This window comes from Pan paniscus, chromosome 13 (assembly GCF_029289425.2).
Source record: "Pan paniscus chromosome 13, NHGRI_mPanPan1-v2.0_pri, whole genome shotgun sequence".
Taxonomy (NCBI): Eukaryota; Metazoa; Chordata; class Mammalia; order Primates; family Hominidae; genus Pan; species Pan paniscus.
Window position 1 is genome coordinate 75,745,875 of NC_073262.2, and position 24,813 is coordinate 75,770,687.

General features: G+C 39.7%; 1 protein-coding gene across 3 annotated transcripts in view; it reads left to right on the forward strand.

The window, feature by feature from the left end:
- The first annotated feature begins 3,003 nt into the window (after positions 1–3,003).
- Positions 3,004–24,813, forward strand: part of MAP3K20 (mitogen-activated protein kinase kinase kinase 20) — a 193,358-nt gene continuing 171,548 nt past the window's right edge. The window contains exons 1-2 of one of the 3 annotated variants that reach the window (XM_034954519.3): positions 3,005–4,610; positions 19,603–19,795. In XM_034954519.3, the coding sequence (XP_034810410.2) occupies positions 19,637–19,795 (159 nt within the window). In that variant the 5' untranslated portion in view covers positions 3,005–4,610; positions 19,603–19,636. Of the gene's footprint in view, positions 4,611–19,602; positions 19,796–24,813 lie in introns of all 3 variants that reach the window. The other 2 variants (XM_034954521.3, XM_055108786.2) reach the window with 2 other exon arrangements.

The following is a 24,813-nucleotide window of genomic DNA, read 5'->3' on the forward strand; positions in this document are numbered from 1 at the left end:
TATATGTAGTATGATATTGGAATAGATTAAATTCAGAAGCAGATATTAGAATCCAACTTTTGTCTACTAAGCTAAACGTTAAAGAGATTTGCAAAAATGTAAAACAATGGTATTCTTTCAGTTTTTAAAAATCTGGGGCAATGGTTATTTTTCACTAAAATGTTATTTATGTTAACATAGGTAGGCTTATTGGCTTATTATTTTTAAATGGATTAATTTCTAATTTTTTTTTTTTGAGATGGAGTCTTGCCCTGTAGCCCAGGCTGGAGTGCAGTGGCACCATCTCAGTTCATTGCAACCTCTGCCTCCCAAGTCCTGCTTCAAGCAATTCTCCTGCTTCAGCCTCCCGAGTAGCTGGGATTACAGGCACCCGCCACCAGGCCCAGCTAATTTTTGTATTTTTAGTAGAGACGGGGTTTCACCATGTTGGCCAGGCTGGTCTCGAACTCCTGACCTTGTGATCAACCTGCCTCAGCCTCCCAAAGTGCTGAGATTACAGCCGTGAGCCGCCGTGCCCAGCTTTAATTTCTAATATAATAAATTTGATAGATATGACTCACTTAAAAGCTATTTGGCATCCTCAATGACTTTTTTAGAGTGTAACCGAGTCCTGAGACCAAAAAGTTTCAGAACTGCTTGATTTGAAGAAACAAGCCTAAAGTCTACCTTTTGCTCCCTGAGGGAAGGCAAGTTGCCCAACTTTTCCAAGACTTTTTCTGGCCCCATAGCATGGGATGATGACTTAAAACTACCTGCTAGGGTTATTGTGAAGACTAAATGGGAAGACGTCTGTGTAAAACTCTTAATTCAGTGCATGGCGTATGACTATTCAGTAAATATTAACCATCTATTATTATTATTGCTTCTGCTATTACTGTTACCACTACTATGAGGGCTATTACTCCCTGCTGGTGATGTCTTTACTCAGATACATAAAGAACTTATTCTTTGAACTTGCTAAATGCTCTCAGGCCATTGCACTTGTTCCCTTTGCCTGGAATACCTTTCCCTCCTTTCTGTCCAGCAAATCCTCTTCATTTCTTCTTGTATTAACTTCGAGCTTCTTTGATTTGGAAGCCTTCATTGACCTCTCAAAACTATGCTAGGTACCCTGCTGTAAGCCCCAACCTTTGCCCCTTTAAGAGCATACCATAGTGTAATTGCTCGTGTCTTTGCTGGCTCCTCCATTGCACTCCGAAAACTCTGTGAGAGAGGGGACCATGCTTGTTCACTGCTATAATCATAAAGCTCTGCACAGTGCCTGGCAGTCAGTAAATGCCTGTTGAATACATTTTGTAAAAGTCTTCAATATGTCTTCTTGCCACACCGCTCCTTTCAGGTCCCAGGGTGCCTAAATAAGCTCGATATCCTGCATATTCCTGTAAATCTCTTTGATCCTCAAGTTAGATGTAAAAACTAAACTCAAACAATGATCTGGGCTTCATTTATGATTTTAAGGCAATGGTTAAATGACTTAAAGGATGTTTGATTATATACCTTAATTTCCCAGGGATTCAGAGTTGTACAGGAAGTAAAGCCTTGGTCTTTGCATAAAAGTTGGGTAATTCTTAGCTATGATCCAGGCATAGACTATTCACAATTTAAGATGGAAAACTAAGACGGCTAGAGAAAATGCCCCTGGGTGCCAGCTTGTGCCATAACTCTTACCACTATAAGAGGAGGGGAGGATAAAGACCGCTTTCTTCCTTTTAAGTTGCCATTCCTTCTGCCATTCGTAGAATTTATGTCTGCACTTTTCTCATCCACTGATAGCTAGTGGCAGTTTCAGAATATCTATTTGAAGAGGGGCTTAGAAGAAACAGTCCCATTGAATAGGGGGATAGGAAAGTTTTTCCTTAAGCTATATTTATATTTTTCAACTTAGATTGCATGTTTATTTTGGAGAATGTTCTTGGATATAAGAGGGTGCTAAGGACTTCCAAGCCACCCCACTGCTAAGAGTACATCTATTTTTAGTGTGGAAACATTTGAAGTAAAGGAATAGGCAGGTTTGATAAGAGAGGTTTGACTAGGTCTCTTTTGTTTTTGCTTTTCACACAGGTAAACCTAAACTCTGCCTGGTGAACATTAACCAATTCAAAAAAGATTTGAAAGTTCAAAAAAGCAGTCAGTGTTGAGAATACATACTAGACCGGTCTGGGGCCTAAAAAGATCAGTATAATCAATAGGAAACAGGCAGCTTGACAAAAGAAAAACCAAACTTGAGGCAATCAGTTTATCATACAATCATTATATATTTATTTCAGCTATGGACAATACATATGCAGATACCACACAATATAAGATGTGACCTCAAAGGGCTTGCAACCTATTTGGGAAGACAAGAAAATGTCTACTAGATTATCATTTAAGCATGTTTCTGAAACTAATCTTTAGTGTTCATTGTTCCTGCTGCTTATTCTCTTGGCCTAATTATGTGAGGAAACAGAATGAAGGCAAAGGGATGGGAAGCAAGGGCAATGTGGCTAAACATATTGATGCTCTTAAGCCATGTGTTCCAAATTTAAAGCAATACATTCATGGTTTTAAAGCTGGAACCTGCAACTAACTTCTAATTAGTCCCTCTTATTTTACAGAGGAGGAAACTGTGGCCTATCCTGCAAAGCACTCTAGCTGATAACTGGTAGCTCTAAGACCAGAAGTCAGGTTCTCTGACTCTCAGTCTAGGGTCCTTTCCAAAACAAACAAATGCCTCTGAAGGTAAGGTAAAATGACTGGAGTCTTCCTATGCCTGGGGTCTATGCTAAAGAGCCTTAGTTTTTCCTTGAATGGATAGGATGGAATTATTTGAATTATTTTATTAGACCTGCATTATACATTTTTTTAGCATGGCAATTTTCATCAATTCTAATTTCTCAGTTACCAAAATAAAATTTATTAATGCTAAAATCTCCAGTCCTTATCAAAGGGCAAATTAATCAGACTAATAAATTGTTTTTTAACCTCTACTCATTCATCCCTCAACTTTCATATCTTTAACCTATTGAATGACTTACAAATTTTCTATTTCACTCTTGACCTCTTTTCTGAATTTCAGTTTCATATTTCAGTTGCTGCATCTCTACCTGTTTTTACTCCTATGACCTCAAACTCAACATGAAGCCAGCTTCCCTTTCACGTATTCCTATTTTTGCCAATGACACCATCATTCTTCCAGTCATCCAGGTCTGAGATCTTGGCATCATCTCTCTTCTTCTTCTCTTCTAAATTTTGTGGGTTACCAATTTCTGTGGCCTCTTGCTGAAACGTTTAATATTTCTCTCAATTCCATTTCTTCTTCTTCTTCTTTTTTTTTTTTTGAGACAGAGTCTCACTTTCATCCAGGCTGGAGTGCAGTGGCGTGAGTGTGGTTCACTTTAGCCTCGACTTCCCCAGCTCAAGCGATTCTCCCACCTCAGCCTCCCGAGTAGCTGGGACTATAGATGTATGCCACCACACCAGGCTAATTTTCTGATTTTTTTGGAGATGAGGTCTCACTGTGTTACCCAGCCAGGTCTCAAGCAATCCTCTCAGCTTGGCCTCCCAAAGTGCTGGGATTACAGGCACCATGCCCAGCCCATTTCTTCTTTTTAATTCCATTTCCTACATCCTAACTCAGGTCCTCATGATCCCACAACTGGGTGGTGACAATATCTACCACTCATCCTGGTTCCATCCTAGCAACCCAACCTACAACTACTGTGGACTACTCTCTCAAAATTACCATTTAAACAGAATCACAAACACCCATTTCACCCCTTTGATTCTAATTTTTCACAGCTCCCAGTGTCCATGGATAATAAAATTCAAATTCAAAATCCTGAATAATGTTGCCCATGCCCTTGCAACCTCCTCTCACTTTTCCTTCACAGAACCATCCTCCCCAATCAGAAATTTCTTTTCTTCCCAACGCCCACCTCCACCTTTGGCTTAGGCCTGTAACGACTCTGGCTCCTCTTCTGAATTCTGCTGTTAAAATTAGCAACTAGAGCAGCAGACCACGGCCCCTCCTCAAAATTCCAGAGGTACCTACTGATCTTTCTAGAGAGGCAGCCTTCAGACCTATGTTCCCAGAAATCTCTACGTTTGTGCCTTTCCCAACTAGAGAATTAACTCTTGCGGGGCACAAAACAGCCTCTATTTCTTTGCGTCCCCAGCGCCTGTTTGTTGAAGACTGAGTTGAAGGAGTAGCAGGTGGTGTTAATTTGTCAAAAAGATGAGTTAAGGTGCGGGGGGCCAGGGGAACACCCCCACGGCCCTCCCCCCACAGCAAGGCAGGTGTGTCTGGGGGCCTCGGCGGGTGCCGGGGCGCGGGGCGGATGGTGCCCCCCGGGCGCAGGCCAGGGAGGCCCGAGCGCCTTCCCCACGCCCCGCTCGCCCGCGCGTGTGAGGGGAGGGCGGCCCAGCCGTTCCGCGCCGGGAGGTAGGTGGTGCTGTTGCCGTGACTGTCTTCCTCATTGGCGCCGTGCAGAGAGGCGGAATGTTCAACTCCTAACTGCGGCGGAAGCGTGGGAGCCGCGCGGGCCGCTGTCGTCCCAACCCCCGCCGCCCTCGTCGCGCGCGGGGCCTCCGCGCCCCCGGCTGCTGCTCACGCCCCGCCCGGGAGCCAGGTAGGGGTCAGGCTGGAGCCCGCGGAGGGCGGGGAGGGAGGGGGCGAGGCCCGCCGCGCTCGCGAGTCGTCCCCGCGTCTCGGGGCTGAGGCTCCGCCGGAGCCCGGGAGTCTAGGCGGCCTCGGGAGGCTCCTCGGGGCTCCCCTCCCCGACCCAGGGCCCGCCCGGCGGCGGCGGCCGGAGCGAGCGGGCGGGCGAGCGAGCGAGCGTTCGCGGCGCCCGGGAAGTCCTCGCGGGACCTTGGCCGCGGCGCCGCCAAGTGCGGTTCGGGAGAGTTCGGGCCAGTCCCATGGAGAAGTTGGCGCCTGGAGGCGCGGGGCGCAGGCCGGAGCGGCCCCGGGCGTGCGGCACGGGCAGGGGCTCCGCGAGCAGCAGAGCCGGCCAAGCAGCGGGTGACTGGGGCACTGTCGGGAGGCGAACCGCGAGGCCCCCAAATCAGGGTAGGGTGCAGGCCACTTCCCAGCACTCGCTGTGCGTGCGAGGAGGGACGACGAACTTCTGCTTTTCTAAGAACTCGGCCGCGAGCGGTGTTGCTTCCCATCCATTTTCCTTCATTCTGTTTCCCTCACACAATTAGGCCATGCGAATAACCAGCAGGAACAATGAACACTAAAGATTAGTTTTAAAAACATGCGTAAATGTATCCAGAGCCACCGCTCCCCGCCCTTCCTGCCCCGGGCTTGGGCAGCATGAAGCGCCCGCCCTCTCGGGCTTCCCCCTTTCCTCCCACCGGAGCCGGGGATGTCTCCTTTGGTGACCCTCAGGCAGCGGCTTTTTGTGGGCTCCCAGACCTGCACCAGGCCCAGAAGTGCTTACCCAGGCCGTCGCCTCGTCTGGCCTCGCTTGCCCATGACAGCTTTCAGAAAACTTTAATTCAGGACTGGCTAGATAACATCCGATTGCCTAAAAAAATTTTAAAAAAAGTTATCTCTGTTAGATCGCTGAAAATGTTATGTTTCTGATGCGCTTTGAGATCGCGCATAAGTACTGTTTATGGGGAACTTAATTACTATTTTTGTTAGTTTCTGTAATAATGAAAGCAACACAATTTAGGGGCCCATTCCAAGTATGGTACAGTAAGCAGCTCTCATTAATACTGGTGTGTGAGAATCGTCTTACAGAGTGAATTTGAGGATGTTTGACTTAAGATTGTTGAAAACTGTATTCCTTCTTTAACCCCGAAGCTGTTTTAGAAGAGCCTTCTTGCTTCCTCGACCTTCGTTGAAATGAACAGCTAGGATTTAGTGGATCCAAACCTCCAAACACGTTTAAAGACAAAAATAAACAAGTGATTCAAGGCTAGTTAATGTCCTCTTTGTAGTAGGCCTATCTCCACAGTGAAATTTCACTTGTTTTTCGATTTTCCAAAAAAAAAAAAAAAAAAAAGTGATGGCTGCATTTTAATTATGGTTATGGTCATTTGTAGAGTCTTTGTTTTAAATTCCTGCTACTATAGTGAGAGATTTAGGAGATTGTAAATGAATACGAATTTAGTTTGGGAAAAGAGAATTAAGATAAAGAAAAATGGTCTTTTGGACCACTGCACTGTTTATTTTAATCTATCACAATTTAATTCCTACTATAACTTTTTGAGATTATTTGGGGAGTTTTTTAACTACAAAATATTGTTTAAATAAAAAAATTTAGTGATAATAATTCCAGAGTAAATGACCATGATGCAATTGCAAGGACTTTCTCCGTTGTCTAAAAAAGCAAATAGATGATTGATCCGTTTTTCTTAATCTTTTAGGGAATATATAAGGACACAGTAAAAGAGAGAAAAAAAATATCCAAATATTAAACACGCGGACTTGGATCTAAAAATGGATGGTCAAAGATCTTGGGAACTAAGGGGCCTTCTTGCCAAATAAGGAAACTTGGCAAGTTGCACTGTGTATTTTAACTTAGCACAAGAGTGAGTGTTATTGGCAATATATTGGCTCAGAGCCTATCTGGAATGAGCAGTGAAACTGACTTTGATAGGGCTACAAAATTATAAATAGGTATGTGGGGGCGTGGAGTGAATAATCGAATCATCAGAGAAAACACTGAAAACTTTTCCTGAAAAGAAGTCAGATGTAAGGTGAAGCTATTAGTGTGGAGTGACAGAGCAAAATGGACAGTTTATTTTAGAAATTGGTAGATTCAGAAGAGAGGAGAGAATCAATGGTTTTTTTGTTTTTGTTTTGTTTTTGTTTTTTTTAAAACTGGAAAAAGATGTTTGTGGGGATATAGTACTTCTTGGAATAAGATAGCCCTATGTCTGTATCCTGAGATGTTGGAAATAAAAATGAATTTAGATCACTTGTTTTCCATTTTATTCTACCCAGGTCAGATTGACAGGGTGAGTATCTTGTCTATCTAAATGTAGTAGGAACAGTTAAAGCACCTTTTGGTCTTACTGCAAGGAAGATTTAGGCTAGTTTTTTGGTAGCTATTAACTTCACCCCACTAGACACAAATAAAGAGTTCCAGCTGTGACCAGAAAATTGTACCTGGTAAGGGAAGAGGACTATGAATGCTAGAGCTTAGATTGATTTGACTGATACATGGGTGCTTTTATGTCAGACCGTCCTACGGATGCTGAAGCATCGTCCTAATAGCTGTTAAGTAATCCCAGCACAGTAGAAGAATCTGTGAGAACAAAGCAGCCCCACATTTGACACCCTAACCCCAGTGTCTTCAATTGTAATAGGAAATTAAAGCCTCAAATTGAACTTTAGGTGGATGGTAAGCAATCCGGTAATTACTGTAATAAGAAAAGAGTTAGTTTAAATAGGGAAAACAAAAGGCAAATTAGAAGGAGGAGGCAGAATGTTATTAACAAAAAGACACGATATGGTAGAAAACAATGATATGACTTTGGAGTCAGGCCTGAATTTGACACAAGTTGTGTCACCTGTAAGGTAGTTGGCTTGAGCTACTTTCATACCCCTGATCCTCAGTTTTCTCACTCATGTAAGTTAGGGACAGTAGTACCTGCTTCCTAAGGATAAGTACAGTCATGTATCCATTAATGATGGGGATACGTTCTGAGAGAACTGTGTTGTTAGGTGATGTTGTAGTTGTGTAAATACCGCAGCGTGCACCTACACAAACCTAGATGCTATAGCCTACTACACACCTAGGCAGTGTGAGATAGCCCGTTGCTCCTAGGCTACAGAACTATGTAGCATGCTACTGTACTGAATAGGCAGTTGTAACACAGTAATAAGTATTTCTATCGAAAAATAGAAAAGGCACAGTAAAAATACAGTATAAAATATACAGTATCAAAGATAAAAAATGGTACACCTGTATAGGGCATTTACCATGAATGGAGGTTGCAGGACTGGAAGTTGTTTGGGGCAAGTCAGTGAGTGAGTGGTGAGGTAATGTGAAGGCCCAGGACATCACTGTACACTACTGTAGACTTTATAAACACTGTACACTTAGGCTCTACTAGATTTATTTAAACATTTTTCTTCAATAATAAATTAACCTTAGCTTGCTGTAACTTTTTCGTTTTATAAACTTTAAACTTTTTTTTAACTTTTTGAGTCTTTTGAAATAACACTTAGCTTAAAACACAAACACATTGTACAGCTATACAAAAATTCTTTATATCCTTATTCTGTAAGATTTTTTTTCTATTTTTAAATTTAAAAAAAATTTGTTTTGCTCCTTAAACTTTGTTAAAAACTAAGACAGAAACACACACATCAGCCTAGCCCCACATGGGGTTAGGATCGTCAATATCACTGTTTTCTACCTCCACATCTTGGCTCACTGGAAGGTCTTCAGGGGCAGTAATGTGTATGGAGCTGCCGTCTCCCCATCTCCTATGATAACAATGCCTTCTTCTGGACACCTCCTGAAGGACCTGCCTCAGTTAACTTTCTTTTTTTTTTTTTTTTTAAAGTGGAAAGAGTATGCTCTAAAATGAGAATAAAAAGTATAGTAAATACATAAATGAGTAACACAGTCATTATCCTTATCAAGCATTGTGCACTGTACATAATTGTATGTGCTGTACCTTTATACAGCTGGCAGCGTAATAAGTTTGTTTACACCAGCATCACCACAAACACATGAGTAATGCATTGTGCTATGATGTTAGGAAACTGTGCCATCACTGAGCAATAGGAATTTTTCAGCTTTATTACAATCTTACGGGATCGCTGTTATATATGCAGTCCATTGTTGACTAAAACATAGTTATGTGGTGCATGACTTTATGAGAAAGCACATAGAAATGCTTGTAACAGTGCCTGAAATTTCAGCCACTGTATCAATGTGGTAAAGAAGGATGTTTTACTACATCTCTCAAGTTATACACAGAGCTGCTTGCCCACTGTCCTAGTCTGTTTTCTGCTGCTAGAGCAGTCTATCACAGCCTGGGTAATTTACAAGGAACAAGGGTAATTTATTTGGCTCATGGTTCTGGAGCCTGGAAAGTCCAGGTGCATGGCTCTGGCATCTGGTGAGAATCACCCATTGTGGAAGGGTGGAAGGCAAAAGCAAGCCATGAAAGACAAAGAGAAAAAGTGAACTCCTGAGATAATTAACCTACTCCCAGGATAACAGTGAGAATCCATTTATGACCTAATCACCTCTTAAAGGTTCTGCTTCCCAGTACTGTTACATTAGCAATTAAGTAATTAAGTTTCAACATGAATTTTGGTGGGAGCATTCCTACCACAGCACTCAGCTCTTCCAGCTAAGGCTTGCCTTTGGTACCCTGTCCTGTTCCCAAGTTATACTTATGTAGTGGGTATGTAGGTTTTCATAACTACTCTCCTGCTTTGAGTATAAGCGTTTCTAAAGTGTGCTTTAGAACCACTTGGAACCATTTTTATAGCTAATTTTGAGCAAGGCCCCAATACCCTTCGTTCTGGACTCATCTCCAGGCTTCCATTTAAGAAAACCAAAAAGAAAAGGAAAGAATTGCTGTCTGCACGTCATGTAATAAATCTTTACTTATTAAACTTTTCTACCAAAGTACTCTATTGTGGGGATAAATGAATGTTTTCCTTCAAAAATTTGTCCATATAGCCACAGATACCCCAATGCAAGCAAGTACTTGCTTTAAAATGTTATATTTAATCTTAAAAATTTATGTGGATTTTGCATTCTCTTCTGTCCTACATTGTTTTACTTAAATTGAACAAATCGATACAGACACATATTTTAAAAAAAGACAAATCTTTTTTTTTTTTTTTTTTTTTTAAAGAAACAGAGTCTTGCTATGTTGTCCAGGCTGGCCTTGAACTCCTGTGCTCTAGCAATCCTCCCACCTGAACTTTCCCTGTAGCTGGGGCTGAGGGTATGTGCCACCTTGCCTGGCTTACTCCCCATAGTGTTAAAGTGAAATTGATGCTGTAGGACAGCTGTTTATTCATATCACCTTCTGCACAGTACTGTGTAATACCACGTATGGGAATAAGCACACGAGGAACATGGGATTGGTCCTGATAAAGAGTCCTGCACCATTAAGCTCTGCAGCCCAATACTGCATGGGGTAGTGCAATTCCATTTTGCTGATAAAAGAATAGGGGTAGATCATCATCCAAAGAGTTTTGATGTTAGGTGGTTATACTATGGCTTTCAAGACAAAGAGATCTCTTTGCTTTGGGAATTGGGGGGAAGGAAGAGGAAAGTTTTAGGATAGAAACCTGGAATGTGGCTCTTAGCTTCTCACCCAGTTTGGGAGGAGAAATTGAAGAAGATGGCCAAATCATTTCCTTTATTTCCATCACTGATGTGGTTCACTGTGCTTCTCCATGATGTTTGGTGTCGGGTTCATGACTGCTTCCCTCAGAAAAGGAGGGAGACTGTCTATAGTAGATTAGTCATCAACTCACAGGGTTGGAGTGGGTCTTAAAGTGGTTTCATTCTGCCCTCTTAGCTGATGCAAGAGTCTCCCACTCCCACTCTACACCGCACATCCCATTGAACGCTCTTGGTGATGGGTCACTCACTACTAAAGAGGGTGGCAGATTTTCTTGTTGGCCAACTCTAAACCAGGAATCCTTTTTTTTTTTTTTTTTTTTTTTGGAGACAGGTTCTCACTTTGTGCAGTGGCATAATCATAGCTTATGGCAACCTTGAACTCCTGGGCCCAAGCTATCCTCCCGCCTCAGTCTCTTAAGTAGCAGGGACTACAGGCATGAACCACCACACCTGGCTAATTTTTATTTATTTATTTTTTGTAGAGATGGGATCTCACTATGCTGCCCAAGTTGGTCTTAAATGCCTGACCCCAAGCGATACTCCCACTTTGGCCTCCCAAAGAACCAGGAATTCTTTCTGTAACTTTCATCCACAGATAGCCTTGCCTCTTGATCATCAAAACATAATATAAGGTCTTAGTCTTCCCTAGTTTTACCATCCCCATTCCTTTCACCCTTCATCTTACATTGAGGTTGCCATGTTTTAACTCTTGCATTCACCCTTCTCAGGGAGTATTCATTCCAGGCACTCAGTCCAAAGTTGTACCTGTCTGTCAGCAGCCAGGATGGTCTGATACTTTCTATTTGACAGAAAACGATTTGGGGTACAAACAAGGGCTGAGTAGCAGCAAGACCTAGGGTGGGGGCAGGATAGGTGGGAGGTAGCGAACTGAAGTGACCCTTGTTTACTCATAGGCTACGGCTTTCTCCTCATCCCCAGTCCTGACACCTGTGAATTCCTCTTCTGGCCAAGCCCTAGAAATCTCCCCTCTCCGTGCACCCTCACTTTATTCAACTCTGGCCCCATTCTCTTCCTCCTGCTGCAAGAAGCTCCCAGTTACTCAACACAACAAGCCCACGCAGCGGCCCATGCCGTGGCCGTAGGTTGTATCCACTTCATGTTTCCTTGTTGGGCTTCTGTTTGAGCACAGACATGTTTCCACGCAGCATTTCTGTGGCGTTAAGTGCTCCCACCAGCTACATTCCTGTGCCTCCCATCTTTTACTTCTGGTAACAATACTTTTGGTAAGGAAGTGTGTTGTGGAAGTTGACTTTTATTAAATTACTTTAATTATTTCAATAAGAATGCCTCACTACTAAATTACTTTAATATTTCAATAAGAATGTTTAGCTTATTTTTATTCTTACCATTGCTCTAACTAGAGAGTTACATTACTTATATTGTAAAGATAGAGGAAGGGGGAAAACATGAAACAATGGCTATTCTGCTTTTTAGATTCTTATTTAAAGTTGGGTTCTCTCAGATATCTATACCTGAAGTCCTATTTACTGAACCCAACCTACTCTGTATAAGATACACTATTTTTCTAGGAGCAGCCTTGGAGGAAGAAAGGAAATATCTGGTAGACACAGTACGAGTTGGTTCTGTTCATATACCTAGTCTTGCAACTTTTATTTTTTTATTTTTTATTTTTTATTTTTTTTGAGACAGAGTCTCACTGTCGCCCAGGCTGGAGTGCAGTGGCGTAATCATAGCTCACTGCAGCCTCGACCTCCTGGGCTCAAGCGATCCTCCTGCCTCAGCCTTGCAGAGTGCTGGGATTACAGGTGTGAGCCACTGTACCCAGCCAGCTTTTATCTTTTTTAGTGATTAAAAAAAAATAGTAGAACAGCAGTCCTGTTGAGGAATAGAATCTTTGAATCTTTGACCTTGGTGTTACGGACAAATACACTGAACCAGAGCTTTCCTCATTTTTTTGAAGATAAGACTCAGGGGAAAAAAATTGCAGAACAGTGATTCCAAGTGGTGTTCTTTTTATACACATGATGATAAAGCACATATTATTAATTTATTCACTGATCTATGTTAAAGAGGCTGAAATAATACTAGCATAAATATCAAGGCAGCAAGTTTGGCAAAATAATTTGCTGAATATTGAAAGCTCTTTTCAAAGAGTATCTTTTTTGTCACATCCAGGTCATGATAAAACAAGTAAGTTTTTCTTCCTATATTGTATAAAAAGTAAACTGGCAACCTTACTTTTTGAAGAAGGGGGAAAGGAAAGTATGAATTAGGGACAGGAAAAGAGGAAGGATCTAAATTCAGAAATATAGGCCCATATAAAACCACAAGATAGAAACATCCAGAGAAAGTTCAAAGACCTTTTTTCTAGTAAAGTTAATCCTTTCATAAAGTAGATTTTTATTTTTACTTTTAGAAATGAGATCCCCCTATGTTGCCCCAGCTGAGCTCAAGTGATCCTCCAACCTCCGCTTCCCAAAATGCTGGGATTGCAGGTGTGAGCCACTGTGCCCGGCCAAAGTAGATTTAATTTTTTTAAAAAAATCATCACTTGCAGGTATTGGATAAGCAGGTTAAGTTTTCTTGGGTTAGACATCCAATTGACTGTGCAGCAGATAATGTCTGAAAGAAGACCGTGGTCACTGGGGAAGGAGGGGATGCTCCAGCACCCTACCAAAGTGAGTGCTATCATTGAATAAATAGATCTTAGCAATGCTAATGTCCAAAAAGTGCAAAACAAGAGAAAAGTATTGTGTTTTAGCAATTTAAATACATTATGAAAAAAGCTTAAAAGAAATTATAATTACTTACTAATAAGATCTTTCAGAAATGACCAAAACCAAAAACGGCAGTTAAACAGAGGAATGAGAAAGAATTAGAAAATAGGCAAAGAGAGGGAAAGGATTTAGGGATCAATAGCACCTTTATTTGTTAATAATTGCTCTACAAAACTAAGAGATATAATATAAAACAATTCTGAAAATGGGGAGAGGAAAGCTATTGAGGAGAGCATACCTGACCATAAAAACTGAAGGAACAGATGGCTAAATATGATATCAAGGGTTATTAAAATAATGAGAAAACCATAATTTCCATTAATTGCATGTATACCATATACTAGGCACTGTGCTCACGTATGCACTTTCACAGCACTGGTATTATTGCCAGTGAGAACAGTGAGGTCAGAGAGACACAGTGCCTTGCCCAAGTAGCTAATAACAGATCTGCTCATAGATCTCTCTAGTAGGGGTCTTTACCCTGAATCATGCTACTTCCCTGTTGAAATATCTCTTATTTGGAAGTGAGATGTATCAATGAAGTCAAATACTATGCAAACTTGATAACTTTGGGGCTATCAGTTTTGTGACATTGAATGGAAAAGATTTGAAATTTTTTATTTATGCATCTGGAAATGCCACAGTCTGAGAAAAAGTGATTTGTTAAAGTTACCGAGAGGTGGAGGGAGAGTTCAAACTCCTATCAATCTAATTCTAAAACCTTGCTTTTTAACATTAGAACTGTAGTGGGGTCATTTTTGTTTTTAATTTGGGGCAAAAGTAACAGTGAAAAGGTAAATGACTTATTTGAGGTCAACATGGATCTGAAAAATCAAGAAGCAAAATAGGTCTGTGAATAGAGAAACTTAAGTCTATTTTTTTGGACTAGAAGATTGAAAACTTTAAAAAGTAAAATAATTCTTTAAGATTTCCTACCTTCTTATGTTCCAACTTTTCATAATTAGGTGATGCTGCTATATATGCTTTCAGCAATTTGGTTAATAGTTAAATGTTTTTGAATTTTAATTTAAGGAAAATTTTAAATTAAAAATTTTTTGACATTCTACTCAAGTAGTGAAATGATTGGATTCAACCACCAAATTATTGATTTTCAACATTTACAGAGTTGTGATGCCTTATTTTACTTTGATTTTTGTGACATTTCTGCTCTAACTTACCCTTCAGTATTGTATGGTAGATACTTAACATTTAAAACAGCTTTGAGAGTTTATAAAACAACAGTTAGAATGCCACAGAACTAAAACTGAACATTGTTGCGTGGAGCAAAATTGCCTTTTTTGTGTAAAAGCAATTCTTTTTTTTTTTTTTTTTTTTTTTGAGATAGAGCCTTACTCTGTTGTCCAGGCTGGAGTGCAGTGGCGCGATCTTGGCTCACAGTAACCTCTGCCTCTACGGTTCGAGCAATTCTCCTGCCTCAACCTCCCAGGTAGCTGGGATTACAGATGCATGCCACCATGCCTGGCTAATTTTTGCATTTTTAGTAGAGATGGGGTTTTGCCATGTTGACCAGGCTGGTCTTGAACTCCTGACCTCAAGTGATCCACCCATCTCGGCTTCCCAAAGTGCTGGGACTACAGGCGTGAGCCACCATGCCTGGCCAAAACAGTTCTTTTAATACAGTGAGATGAAAACGTTGGATTTGATTTGATATACCATGTGAATAAATTTATATAGATGACTTTTTATTAAATTCTGGTATATTCATTTAGTGGAGAATACATTTGAAAAATTAGAACATAATTTTATCAAGTAGCAGTCTTCCCCAATACGCTTTAAATATAAATAACTAGCACTCAGATTTTTCATTCTTCTTGTCATAAATTGATCCCCTTAGAAAAATGATTCTTAAAGGAGAGAAAACTCAAGGGGAAAAAATATATATATGGTTTAACTTTCATGTATATGGGAGTGGAAATCTCAACCAAGTTTTTCAGCTACATCCATGATGCTTTGCCAAGCTCACTGGAGTTAAACCTGTACTCATATACCCTAGATTACTAGTTTATTCGGTATTCAGATGGAACTTAATTTTTTATGGTTTCAATAAAACATTCAAGTAATTGGATAGTTCCATTCACAACTAGCCAGTTCCCAAAGTGGCATGGTGTATCACAAAATAGCAGTGATTCTGTGAAGAACCTGGCTAGTTGCCTCCTGTCAAGTGGTGAAATCCTGGAGAAGTGTGCTTCTCAAAGGTCAGCCTTTTTCTGGCACCCTTAGGTCAGTGTCAGTTGTGACTGATCCTCAGTTCATCCACATTCCCTGGGCTTGTTCTGCAGCATAAGGCTTACATGAATTCATACTGATCTCATCCTGCTTCAGACCTCTACCTTTGTTTTGGAAAGGATTTCTCTACTCCTCCTTCTTCCCTGACCCTGGGATTCAGAGGGACCCAGTACTGAAAGTCCCAAATACACTCTCCGAAGAAGCCTAGGCAGCAGTTTCCAAATCAGGATTTGCTTCAGAACCCTCCGGGGCACTTGTAAAAATTACACACCTTAAGTTTTACATGACTTGGTTGAAACCTTTCCAGCTACAAAAGGTATAATGGAAGAATAACCAGAAACTATTTACTCACTTATTCAACAAATGCTTTTTTAATGGAAAAGCTGCCTAACTGTGTACTTGGCTGTGTAGTAGGTGCTGAGGATCCAGATGTAAACAGAACTGAGTTTTGACTTTAGGGAATTTATAGTCTGGTGGGAATTAAGTGGGAAAGATAAATGGGTAAAGAAAGGTGCTGTGGCACATGAGAGGGAGAATTCAGGTGTGCTCAGGAGACTCAAAAGAGGTGGTCAGGGATAGGAGTTTGCTGTGCAGAGAAAAGTATTTGAAGCAGAGACACTAGCCTGTGTAGAAATGTGGAGATGTGAGAGGTCAGTGTATATTGGGAAGTGCAGGCAGTTCCTCATGTGTGTATGGGAAATGAGACGACATGAAGTCAAAGTGGCTATAAGTGGTAAATGAATAACACAAGAAACTTTCTTGGAATTAGAATACATGAGTTACAGATAGAAAGAGTTCACTGAGTGTCCTACCAATGAATGAAAAAGACTCATTCCTAAACATATCCTATTAAAATTCAGGATTCCTGGGATCAATAGAGGATCCTAAAATCTTTCAGAGAGGAAAAAATAATATAAAAACGGTTAATAATCAGTAACATCAGACTGCTCAGTAGCCACATTAGAAACTAGGAGAAAATAAAGTAATACTTTCAAAAGTATATGGAAAATCATTTCCTACCTAGAATTGTATGCCCAACCAGGCTACCAATCAAGACATTTTAAGATATACAGATTCTCAAAAAATTCTATTCTGTGTGTTCTTTTCAGGTAGCTAATGGGAGATATGTGTCGTCAAAACAAGGGAATAAACCAAGAAAGGGAAGATGGGAAATCCAAAGACAAGGTTCTCACAGAGGAAAAAGGTGAAGGAAATTCTTAGGATGGTAGCCAACAGGAGTCCCAGTCCAAGTCAGGCCTAGAGAGCAACCATTCCAGCCAGACTGAATCAGGATGAAGGGCCTAGAAGGAGTGTCTCTAAAAACAATAGAACGAAAGAGTAAAAAAAAAAGAGAGAAATTACCTGTTTTAATTTTATTGAGAGGAGTTTTGCAGCTCGTGGGAGAGATTAATGAGGGGAATGTGTTAGGAGTGTAAAAAGCTAAGCAAACAACAACAAAAAAGCAAAAACAGGGCAACTAATAACTCTAAGAGAATCCAAACGTTATCCAAGAAAGGAAATGTAATTATTGAATCCTACATGGCACTGCTGGGAATAATGTTTACTTTGTTGGATTACTGTAAACACTGACTATTGACTTAACCAAATGTTACAGTACGGTTGGAAGCTGGGAGGTTTGGGCAAGTATGCCATGCTTGTATGCATGGAGGTAGAGAGTGATATATGAGAACTAAATTCTTGTCTTCCACAGAAGTTAATAGATAATATCTAAAATGGAAAATCAAGAAATAGTAATATAAGCACATTCTTTCGAAATACAGAGTTCAGTGCCAGAAGAAAATGCTAAAGGAGTTGAAATTAGTTGCGTCTAGAGGGTGGGAATTGGGTATGGGGAATGGGGAGACAGGAAACTTCTATTTTTTATGATAAGCTTTGTAGTTCAATTTCATTTTAATGCTTTTATAAAAATAATTAACAAAAATGTAAACCTAGTGTCTGTAATGCTGAGGGAACCTTGCAAATGGTGTTTGACGTTTGGTTGAACAAACTTTTTAGCTTGCATACTCTATATACCTACCCTTGGCAACATTCCTGAATTTTATCCAAATTTTGTTCTTTTCCATGTTTAACTAAATAGGAATTACAAAAAAGTTGGTAACGTAAACTGTTGATTCACATATGTTTATAGACTATATTTGGATACTATGATCTTTCCCTCACTCATATTTTTATGTGGAGTGTATCTTCTAAACTTTAGAGGATGAACAAATAACCCTTCCTCTTTCTCGCCTTCTCCCCAAAGTAGAGCAGCGTTTGACTTCATGTGAGAAATCAGCATTCTTCAGTGACCTGATTTTCCTGAAATGGGATGGCTAGCCAGCTGCGTGCTAAGATCTTTGAGCTGCCTGTGCACTTCACTCAGCAGAGCCCCAGGCTTTTTATGGAGAAATGTTGCCAGTTTATATGGATACAAACCAACCCCTTCTACCTTTTTATTTTAAAAAAAAAAAAAACTCACAGAAGAATGGAAAGAGTAGTAAAATGTCCAGATACCTGTCACCTAGATGTGCCAGTTCTTAACGTTTTGGCACACTTGCTTTCTCTCTCCCTCTCTCTATTCCTATGTACTTTTTTGAGTGTGTGTGTCGGGGGACAGGGATGAGGACTGAACCATTTTAAAGTAAATTATAGACGTCATACTTTAAAATGGCTACATGCATTTCCCAAGCAATACATCCAAGGACATCCATCTATAAAACAAAAATACCATTATTTGTCATGGATAAAATAATATCATCTAATTTATAGTTAATATTTAGATTTCTCTAATATCCCAATAATATTTTCTATAGATTTTTTTATCCAGAATCCAGTGATCATAAATTATATGTAGTCATCGTGTTTCTCTTTTTTTTTTTGAGATGGAGTCTCGCTCTGTTGCCGAGGCTGGAGTACAGTGGCACTATCTCAGCTCACTGCAACCTCCACCTCCTGGGTTCAGGGAATTCTCATGTCTCAGCCTCCCAAGTAGCTGGAATTACAGGTGTCTGCCACCACACCTGGCTAATTTTTGTATGCTTAGGGTTTTGCCATGTTGGCCAGGCTGGTCTCGAACTCCTGACCTCAAGAGATCCACCTGCCTCGGCCTCCCAAAGTACTGGGATTACAGGCGTGAGCCACCACACCCAGCCTAGTTATTGTGTTTGAGTTTTCCTTATGCTAGAAGTTTTTCTGCAAAAAACAAACAAAAACTTTCATGACATTCATAATTACAAGGAGCCTAGGCCAGATGTTTTGTAGAATGTCCTAGAAATATAGATTTGTCCCTCTTAAGGTTTTGGTTTATACTTTTTGCAAGAATAGTATAAACCACATAAAATAGTACACATGGGATAAAATAGTACACAAACTTTTTTATCCACTATTTTTAAGCATTTTATGTAGGTTCAAAATTTTAACCCAATTTTAGTCCAGTTTTTGTGTTTGTAAGTCTCACTAATCTATGGTTTGGCATAGGGTGTTAACAATGGCCACTTACCTGGAGAATAGTAAAACTCCTTAGACTGTAGGAAAGATCACTAAAATAATCTCTGGGGGGGTAATACGTTTCTTTGGAAACAAGCATAATATTTTTTAACGTCCTTGGCAGTATTCTTTCGATGACTTAATATATTGTAATCAAGGGCAAATTTTTTCTACTCTTTAAGTTTTGTTACAGTATACAGTCCAGAGAGCCACTTCTGGCAAACAGTCCAGCTTTTCTGTCATCCCTAACCTGAAAGTTTGTTTTTGGAGTCTAAACGTTTATTGTGTGTTCAGTTTGCAGCCGTTTGGCTGGCTGTGTACCAGGATGCTCGGTGGCTTAGGTTGTGTATATTTTGTGTGAAGTGAGTGCAGCGTGGAGAGGTGGCATGCCTCAGATGCCAGGGGAGCTATGCAAGCTTGCTGTGGAAAGCATGCTTCCCGTCTGTCAGGGCTTCCTGAGAGGAGACCTGGTGACACAGTAGCCTTTCGGCAGAGCTCCTTGGGATGAGTAGGAAGTGCTGCTGCAGGTTTTGTCTGAGGGATATCTGAGCCATTTCTCTGTGGGCAGCTGTGTTTCAAAGTCTGGGCAGGTTGTTGTTGAATTTTGCGTGGGCTGCCAGGGTGAGTGTTTTCGATTTGTTTATAATCTTGCTTTTCTTCTTCCTAAGTCACCGTGACTTTCTGGAAGTTTCACAGGACTCGTTCATGATATATTATCTAAAGTAGGATTCAGAGGATTTAGCCTAATGTATTTGTAATTCAGCTTTTCTTTTTCTTTCTTTCTGCAGATTTTGTGGAAGTATAATACTTTGTCATTATGAGATGTCGTCTCTCGGTGCCTCCTTTGTGCAAATTAAATTTGATGACTTGCAGTTTTTTGAAAACTGCGGTGGAGGAAGTTTTGGGAGTGTTTATCGAGCCAAATGGATATCACAGGACAAGGAGGTGGCTGTAAAGAAGCTCCTCAAAATAGAGAAAGAGGTAAGGTCTTTTCCAGCTGACAGAAACAGTCACGATACCATTTATGTAAGCTTTTTCAACCTCGAGTTAGAGGGTCACAGGGCTGCAAGGGACCTAGCAAGGCCTTTGGGACTGATCCACGAGGCCGTTTCCCAATTTCCATTCTGGGAGCCCCATAAATAGAAATTATTGCAGCGTGTGCTTTAGGGTTGAGTTCTACTAGGGGTCAGCTGAAGTAAGAGGATTTCTTTCCAGGGCATGAAAGACCGAATGTTCTCTGAGCTCTCCTGGAGGCAGAGGTGAGATTTTAGACCTTCCCAGGGTTCAAGCTTTTCTCTTCCCTGGGCAGCCAAGAGGGGTCGGTAAAGAGTAATGTGTGAAGTTTTTATACCCTTTCCATTTTCTCTGCTTGAACTTCTGGTCATCAGCAGTTGTCTTTTAAAAGATAAGACACTGTTTTTTTTAACTGAAATATGCAGTACCTGTTTCTTGGATTTCACCTCTACTTAAGGCTAACAGTGATGGTCTTTGTATTATATAGAATTAATAGGTGCCAGACAGAGAGCTGTCCTCCTAGTAAAATCAGAAAAGGGTCTTGGCTTTCAGAGCCTGGGATTTGTGCTGGTCCTAGTTGAGCTCAGAGCTCTTAGAACTGTCATCCTTCTCAGGAATGAGATATAACATGGTTGTCACATTCAGTTTGGTACCATGAGAATAAAAGTAATTACAGAGCTGACCTGCAGGGACTCAGCAGCATTGATAACTTCAGTAGCGACCCTCTGGAGCTGGTTTTGGTCATTTCTATTTACGCCCTGTTTTGGCAAATTATTGTTCAATATCTTTTTAAAGTGAACTTTCCCATAAATATCCTTTAATCTCCCTGAATGATTTCATTTTTTTCACTAACTGCTGCCAGTGAACCATAGCAATTGATTAGAGAAGGAAACCCAAATGGTAGCACTTTGTGAGTTTCCTCCCAGCGGTGCTGTGTAATTGTGTGATCACCAGCTGTGTTTCCAATTGTTGAAGCCAGGTTAGAAGGACTGAGAGATCTCTGCCTTGGGGAATCTATAGGTTTTTGGAAGACATTAAGAAAGGAGAGCTTTTAAAGCCCATCCGTACACAAAACAGAAAGGTACTGGGTATGAGAAAGTCACTTTCCCTTTCCCCCATTTCTCGATCAATAAAAATTTTTAATAGTAGCCAAGTAATAAATCCATGTCTTACCTTGGACTGAACCTAGCCCTTTTAGCTGATCAATTCTTTAAGTCCTTTATAGGAAGCATTATTGTCCCCATTTTATGGATTGGGAAATAGAGCTTTGCGAAATGTATTAAGCTGCCCCAGGAGGGGCAAATGAAATCCAGGAGGCTAGAACCCCTGTTCTTTAGTTTTTGACTCTGAAACCTCTAATTGACCAGGTACGAAGAGAAAACTAAACCTGCTCCATCCATTTATAGTCAGTTATTTATATAATATGCTAATATTTTAGCTTTAGATTGTACAACTTTAGTAAAAGGAACATGTTCTTATATGATTGTTCGATGTGAAAAAGATTTTATGAGACATGAAACAGATTTTGATAGGAAAATATTAATTGTAACCCGTTCACTCCACTCCCCCCTCCCCAAGGATACCTACATAATACCTTTTCTTCTATTCTTGGGAGAGCCAGGAAAATGACATAGGAAAGTGCAGGAGTGAAAGCAGGAATTGGAAACTGCCAAATCCTGCTTTCGTGCAGGTATTTAACATGAATGTAGGTAATTCAGAAATTGAGTTGATTCCAGTAAACTGTAAGAGCATAACTCATAAACCTGTAGGTAGGAAAAACAAAACCTCCACTTTTGCTTTGGGGCTTAGTCAGTGATTATGAGTGATAAAGAGACACAGTAAATTATGGCAAAGAACCCCTATTTGTACTGGAACAACATGAGTTTAAGACATAAAAAGTTATGGCGAGGAGTTGACAGTTACTAGCAAGGAAATATACATTTCTTATGTAAATAATTGTTATGCTTTATGAAATGTGTGTTGGCTTCTGGCTAGGTGTTTTCTAAGTGATAAGATAAAGGTAATAAGCCCTGGATTTTTTCCAAATTTATAGATCCAGTTCCATGTCACTGGGTTGTTTTTTGCCGATGAGTTTTAGAAGCAATGGAACACTTAATAAAATGTTCGCAGCTCATTTCATGTGACTCTTTAAGAATGACTTAATATTAGACTAAATATATGTTCTATAAACTTAGCAAAATGTAGAGAAAATATATACCAAACTCTAACTTTGTTTATGTGAGAGGAGAAAGGAAGACTATTTACTTTCACTTTATTTGCAGACCTCTAGTGTAGTGAGTATGTACTACTTTTCTCTGTTTTAGTGGGTATAATACTACTTTATTTAAAAACAAAAAAGAAAGACTGTATTTACTTAAAATCTCTGTAGTTCTTTAAAACTTTATTTAAAAAAATTTTTATATACCCAAAGGACTATAAATCATGCTGCTATAAAGACACATGCACACGTATGTTTATTGCAGCATTATTCACAATAGCAAAGACTTGGAACCAACCCAAATGTCCAACAATGATAGACTGGATTAAGAAAATGTGGCACATATACACCATGGAATACTATGCAGCCATAAAAATGATGAGTTCATGTCCTTTGTAGGGACAAGGATGAAATTGGAAATCATCATTCTCAGTAAACTATCGCAAGAACAAAAAACCAAACACCACATATTCTCACTCATAGGTGGGAATTGAACAATGAGATCACATGGACACAGGAAGGGGAATATCACACTCTGGGGACTGTTGTGGGGTGGGGGGAGGGGGGAGGGATAGCACTAGGAGATATACCTAATGCTAGATGACGAGTTAGTGGGTGCAGCACAGCAGCATGGCACGTGTATACATATGTAACTAACCTGCACAATGTGCACATGTACCCTAAAACTTAAAGTATAATAAAAAAAAAATTTTTTTTTAACCTAGAGAACAATTAAAAGAATACTACTACGAACTCTAGTACGTTTTATTCTTCCCCTACACTCACCATTTAGTAACATTTTACATTTGCTTTTTCTCTATATATTATTGATTTATATGTATTCATATATATTGTATGATTTTTGCTGAACGATGAGAGTACATTACAGATGCCATGTACCTTTATCCCTAAATACTTCAGCATCTCCCAAAACACAACCACAGTACAATTAACAAATTCAAAAAATGTAACAATGATAACAATAATGTTACTTGTTACACAGTCTATATTCACATTTTGCCAACTTTTGCAATGCGAGCTTTTGATGGCAATTTTTCCAACCCAGGATCCAATCCAGGATCATATATTGCATATAATCGACATGTCTGTTTAGCCCAGCTTAATCTGGAACAGTTTCTCTGCCTTTCTCTGTCTTTTAAGACGTAGACATTTTGGAAAAGTATAGGATAAGTGTTTTGTATAATGTCCCTCATTTGGGGTTTATGTGATTTCCTCCCCAGCCCCCAGCCTAGTCAGAGTTTATGTAGTTTTGGCGGGAAAACTACATAGGTTGTGTGTCCTTGGTGTGTCTTAATGGGTGTCTTGTGATGTTGGTTAGTCTCATTATTGATGATGTTAGTTTTGAATGCTTAGTTAAGAGGGGTTTACCCAATTTCTCCACAGTACAAGAAAATACCTATTTTTCCTTTGTAATTAATAATTAAGCTATTGGTAGATACTTTGAAGCTAAGTAAATATCTTTCCTCAGCAAACATTTACTAATGTTTTTAGCATCTATTGATGATTCTTGTTTGGATCAAATAGTACTATAACAGTTTACTGTGCAGAAAGTAAAAAGTTCTAGCGTAAGTGAGTTTGCCCTTCTTATTTTTTCCTTTCTTCCTTTAGTCAACCATTCATTCATGTATTTATTGTTTGATCGTATACTTAAAGACTTTTTGGAATTCAGAATGTTATAATCCATTAGTGTTATTCATTTTCATGCTTAAACTATCCCAAATTTAGCAAGTAAGAGCTCTTTCCAGCTGGCTCTTGTGTCCTTTTGGTATGTTGCTGTCATTTTTTTATGATTTTCTTACTTCAGGCACAAAAAGATGTACTAGGCTCATCTAGTTCCTGTCTCATTCCTGGAGTCAGCCATGTTTTTGAGAAGCCCTGAGTCAGTATACCTGATTTTGGAGTATATTATTTAGGAACCAAGACTTGGGTACTAGGATTGTTTACTTTAGACTTTTTTTAAAAAGAACATTGTCTTTTTGACAGAAATTATGGTTACAGAGAAATTTTATTCATGAAAGCATTTTATTTGAAGTGTAAACTCATGGCTCTGGTTAGCTACATCTGTGATACACTGCTATTAGGAATGTAAATTGGTAAACCTTTCTGGAGAAGAGTTTAGCAAAATGTATCAAGAATCTTAAAATGTTTACTTCTTTGGGCCAGGAATCTTGCTCTGGGACTTAATAATCAGAGATGTGCAGAAAGATGGATATAATTATAGGATTCTTCTCAGATGTATAACAAGGAAGAATTGGAAATTACAAATTACGTTGCAGCTATATAATTGATTTCTCTTCCATTTGGAAGAACATTTAGAAAGCAAGGAAAATGCTCATTGTATAGTGCTAAGTGGTGAAAGGAAGTTACAAAACATTATATACAATATGATCCCAGGTATAGGTTTTGTGTCTGTATGGTGCTTTTATTTTTCTTATACTGTACCTTGTTTTTCATATTTTCCTATGATGATTTTACATTTCTTTTCCCCGCAACATTTTATTGTGAAAAATTTCAAACATAAAGAAAAGGTGAAAAGGTTTTGTAGTAAATATTTGCATACCTACCATCTAGTGCCTATCATTAATATAAATACTTGCGTTATAAGATGTGTATGCAGCTATCTACCCTTCCATTCATTAATTCATTTTGATACATTTCAAATAAGTTGCAGGCATCAGTGTGCTTCTCCTTAAACACTTCATCGTGTATATTGTTACTAGAGTTCAGTATGTGTTTGCAGTTTTGT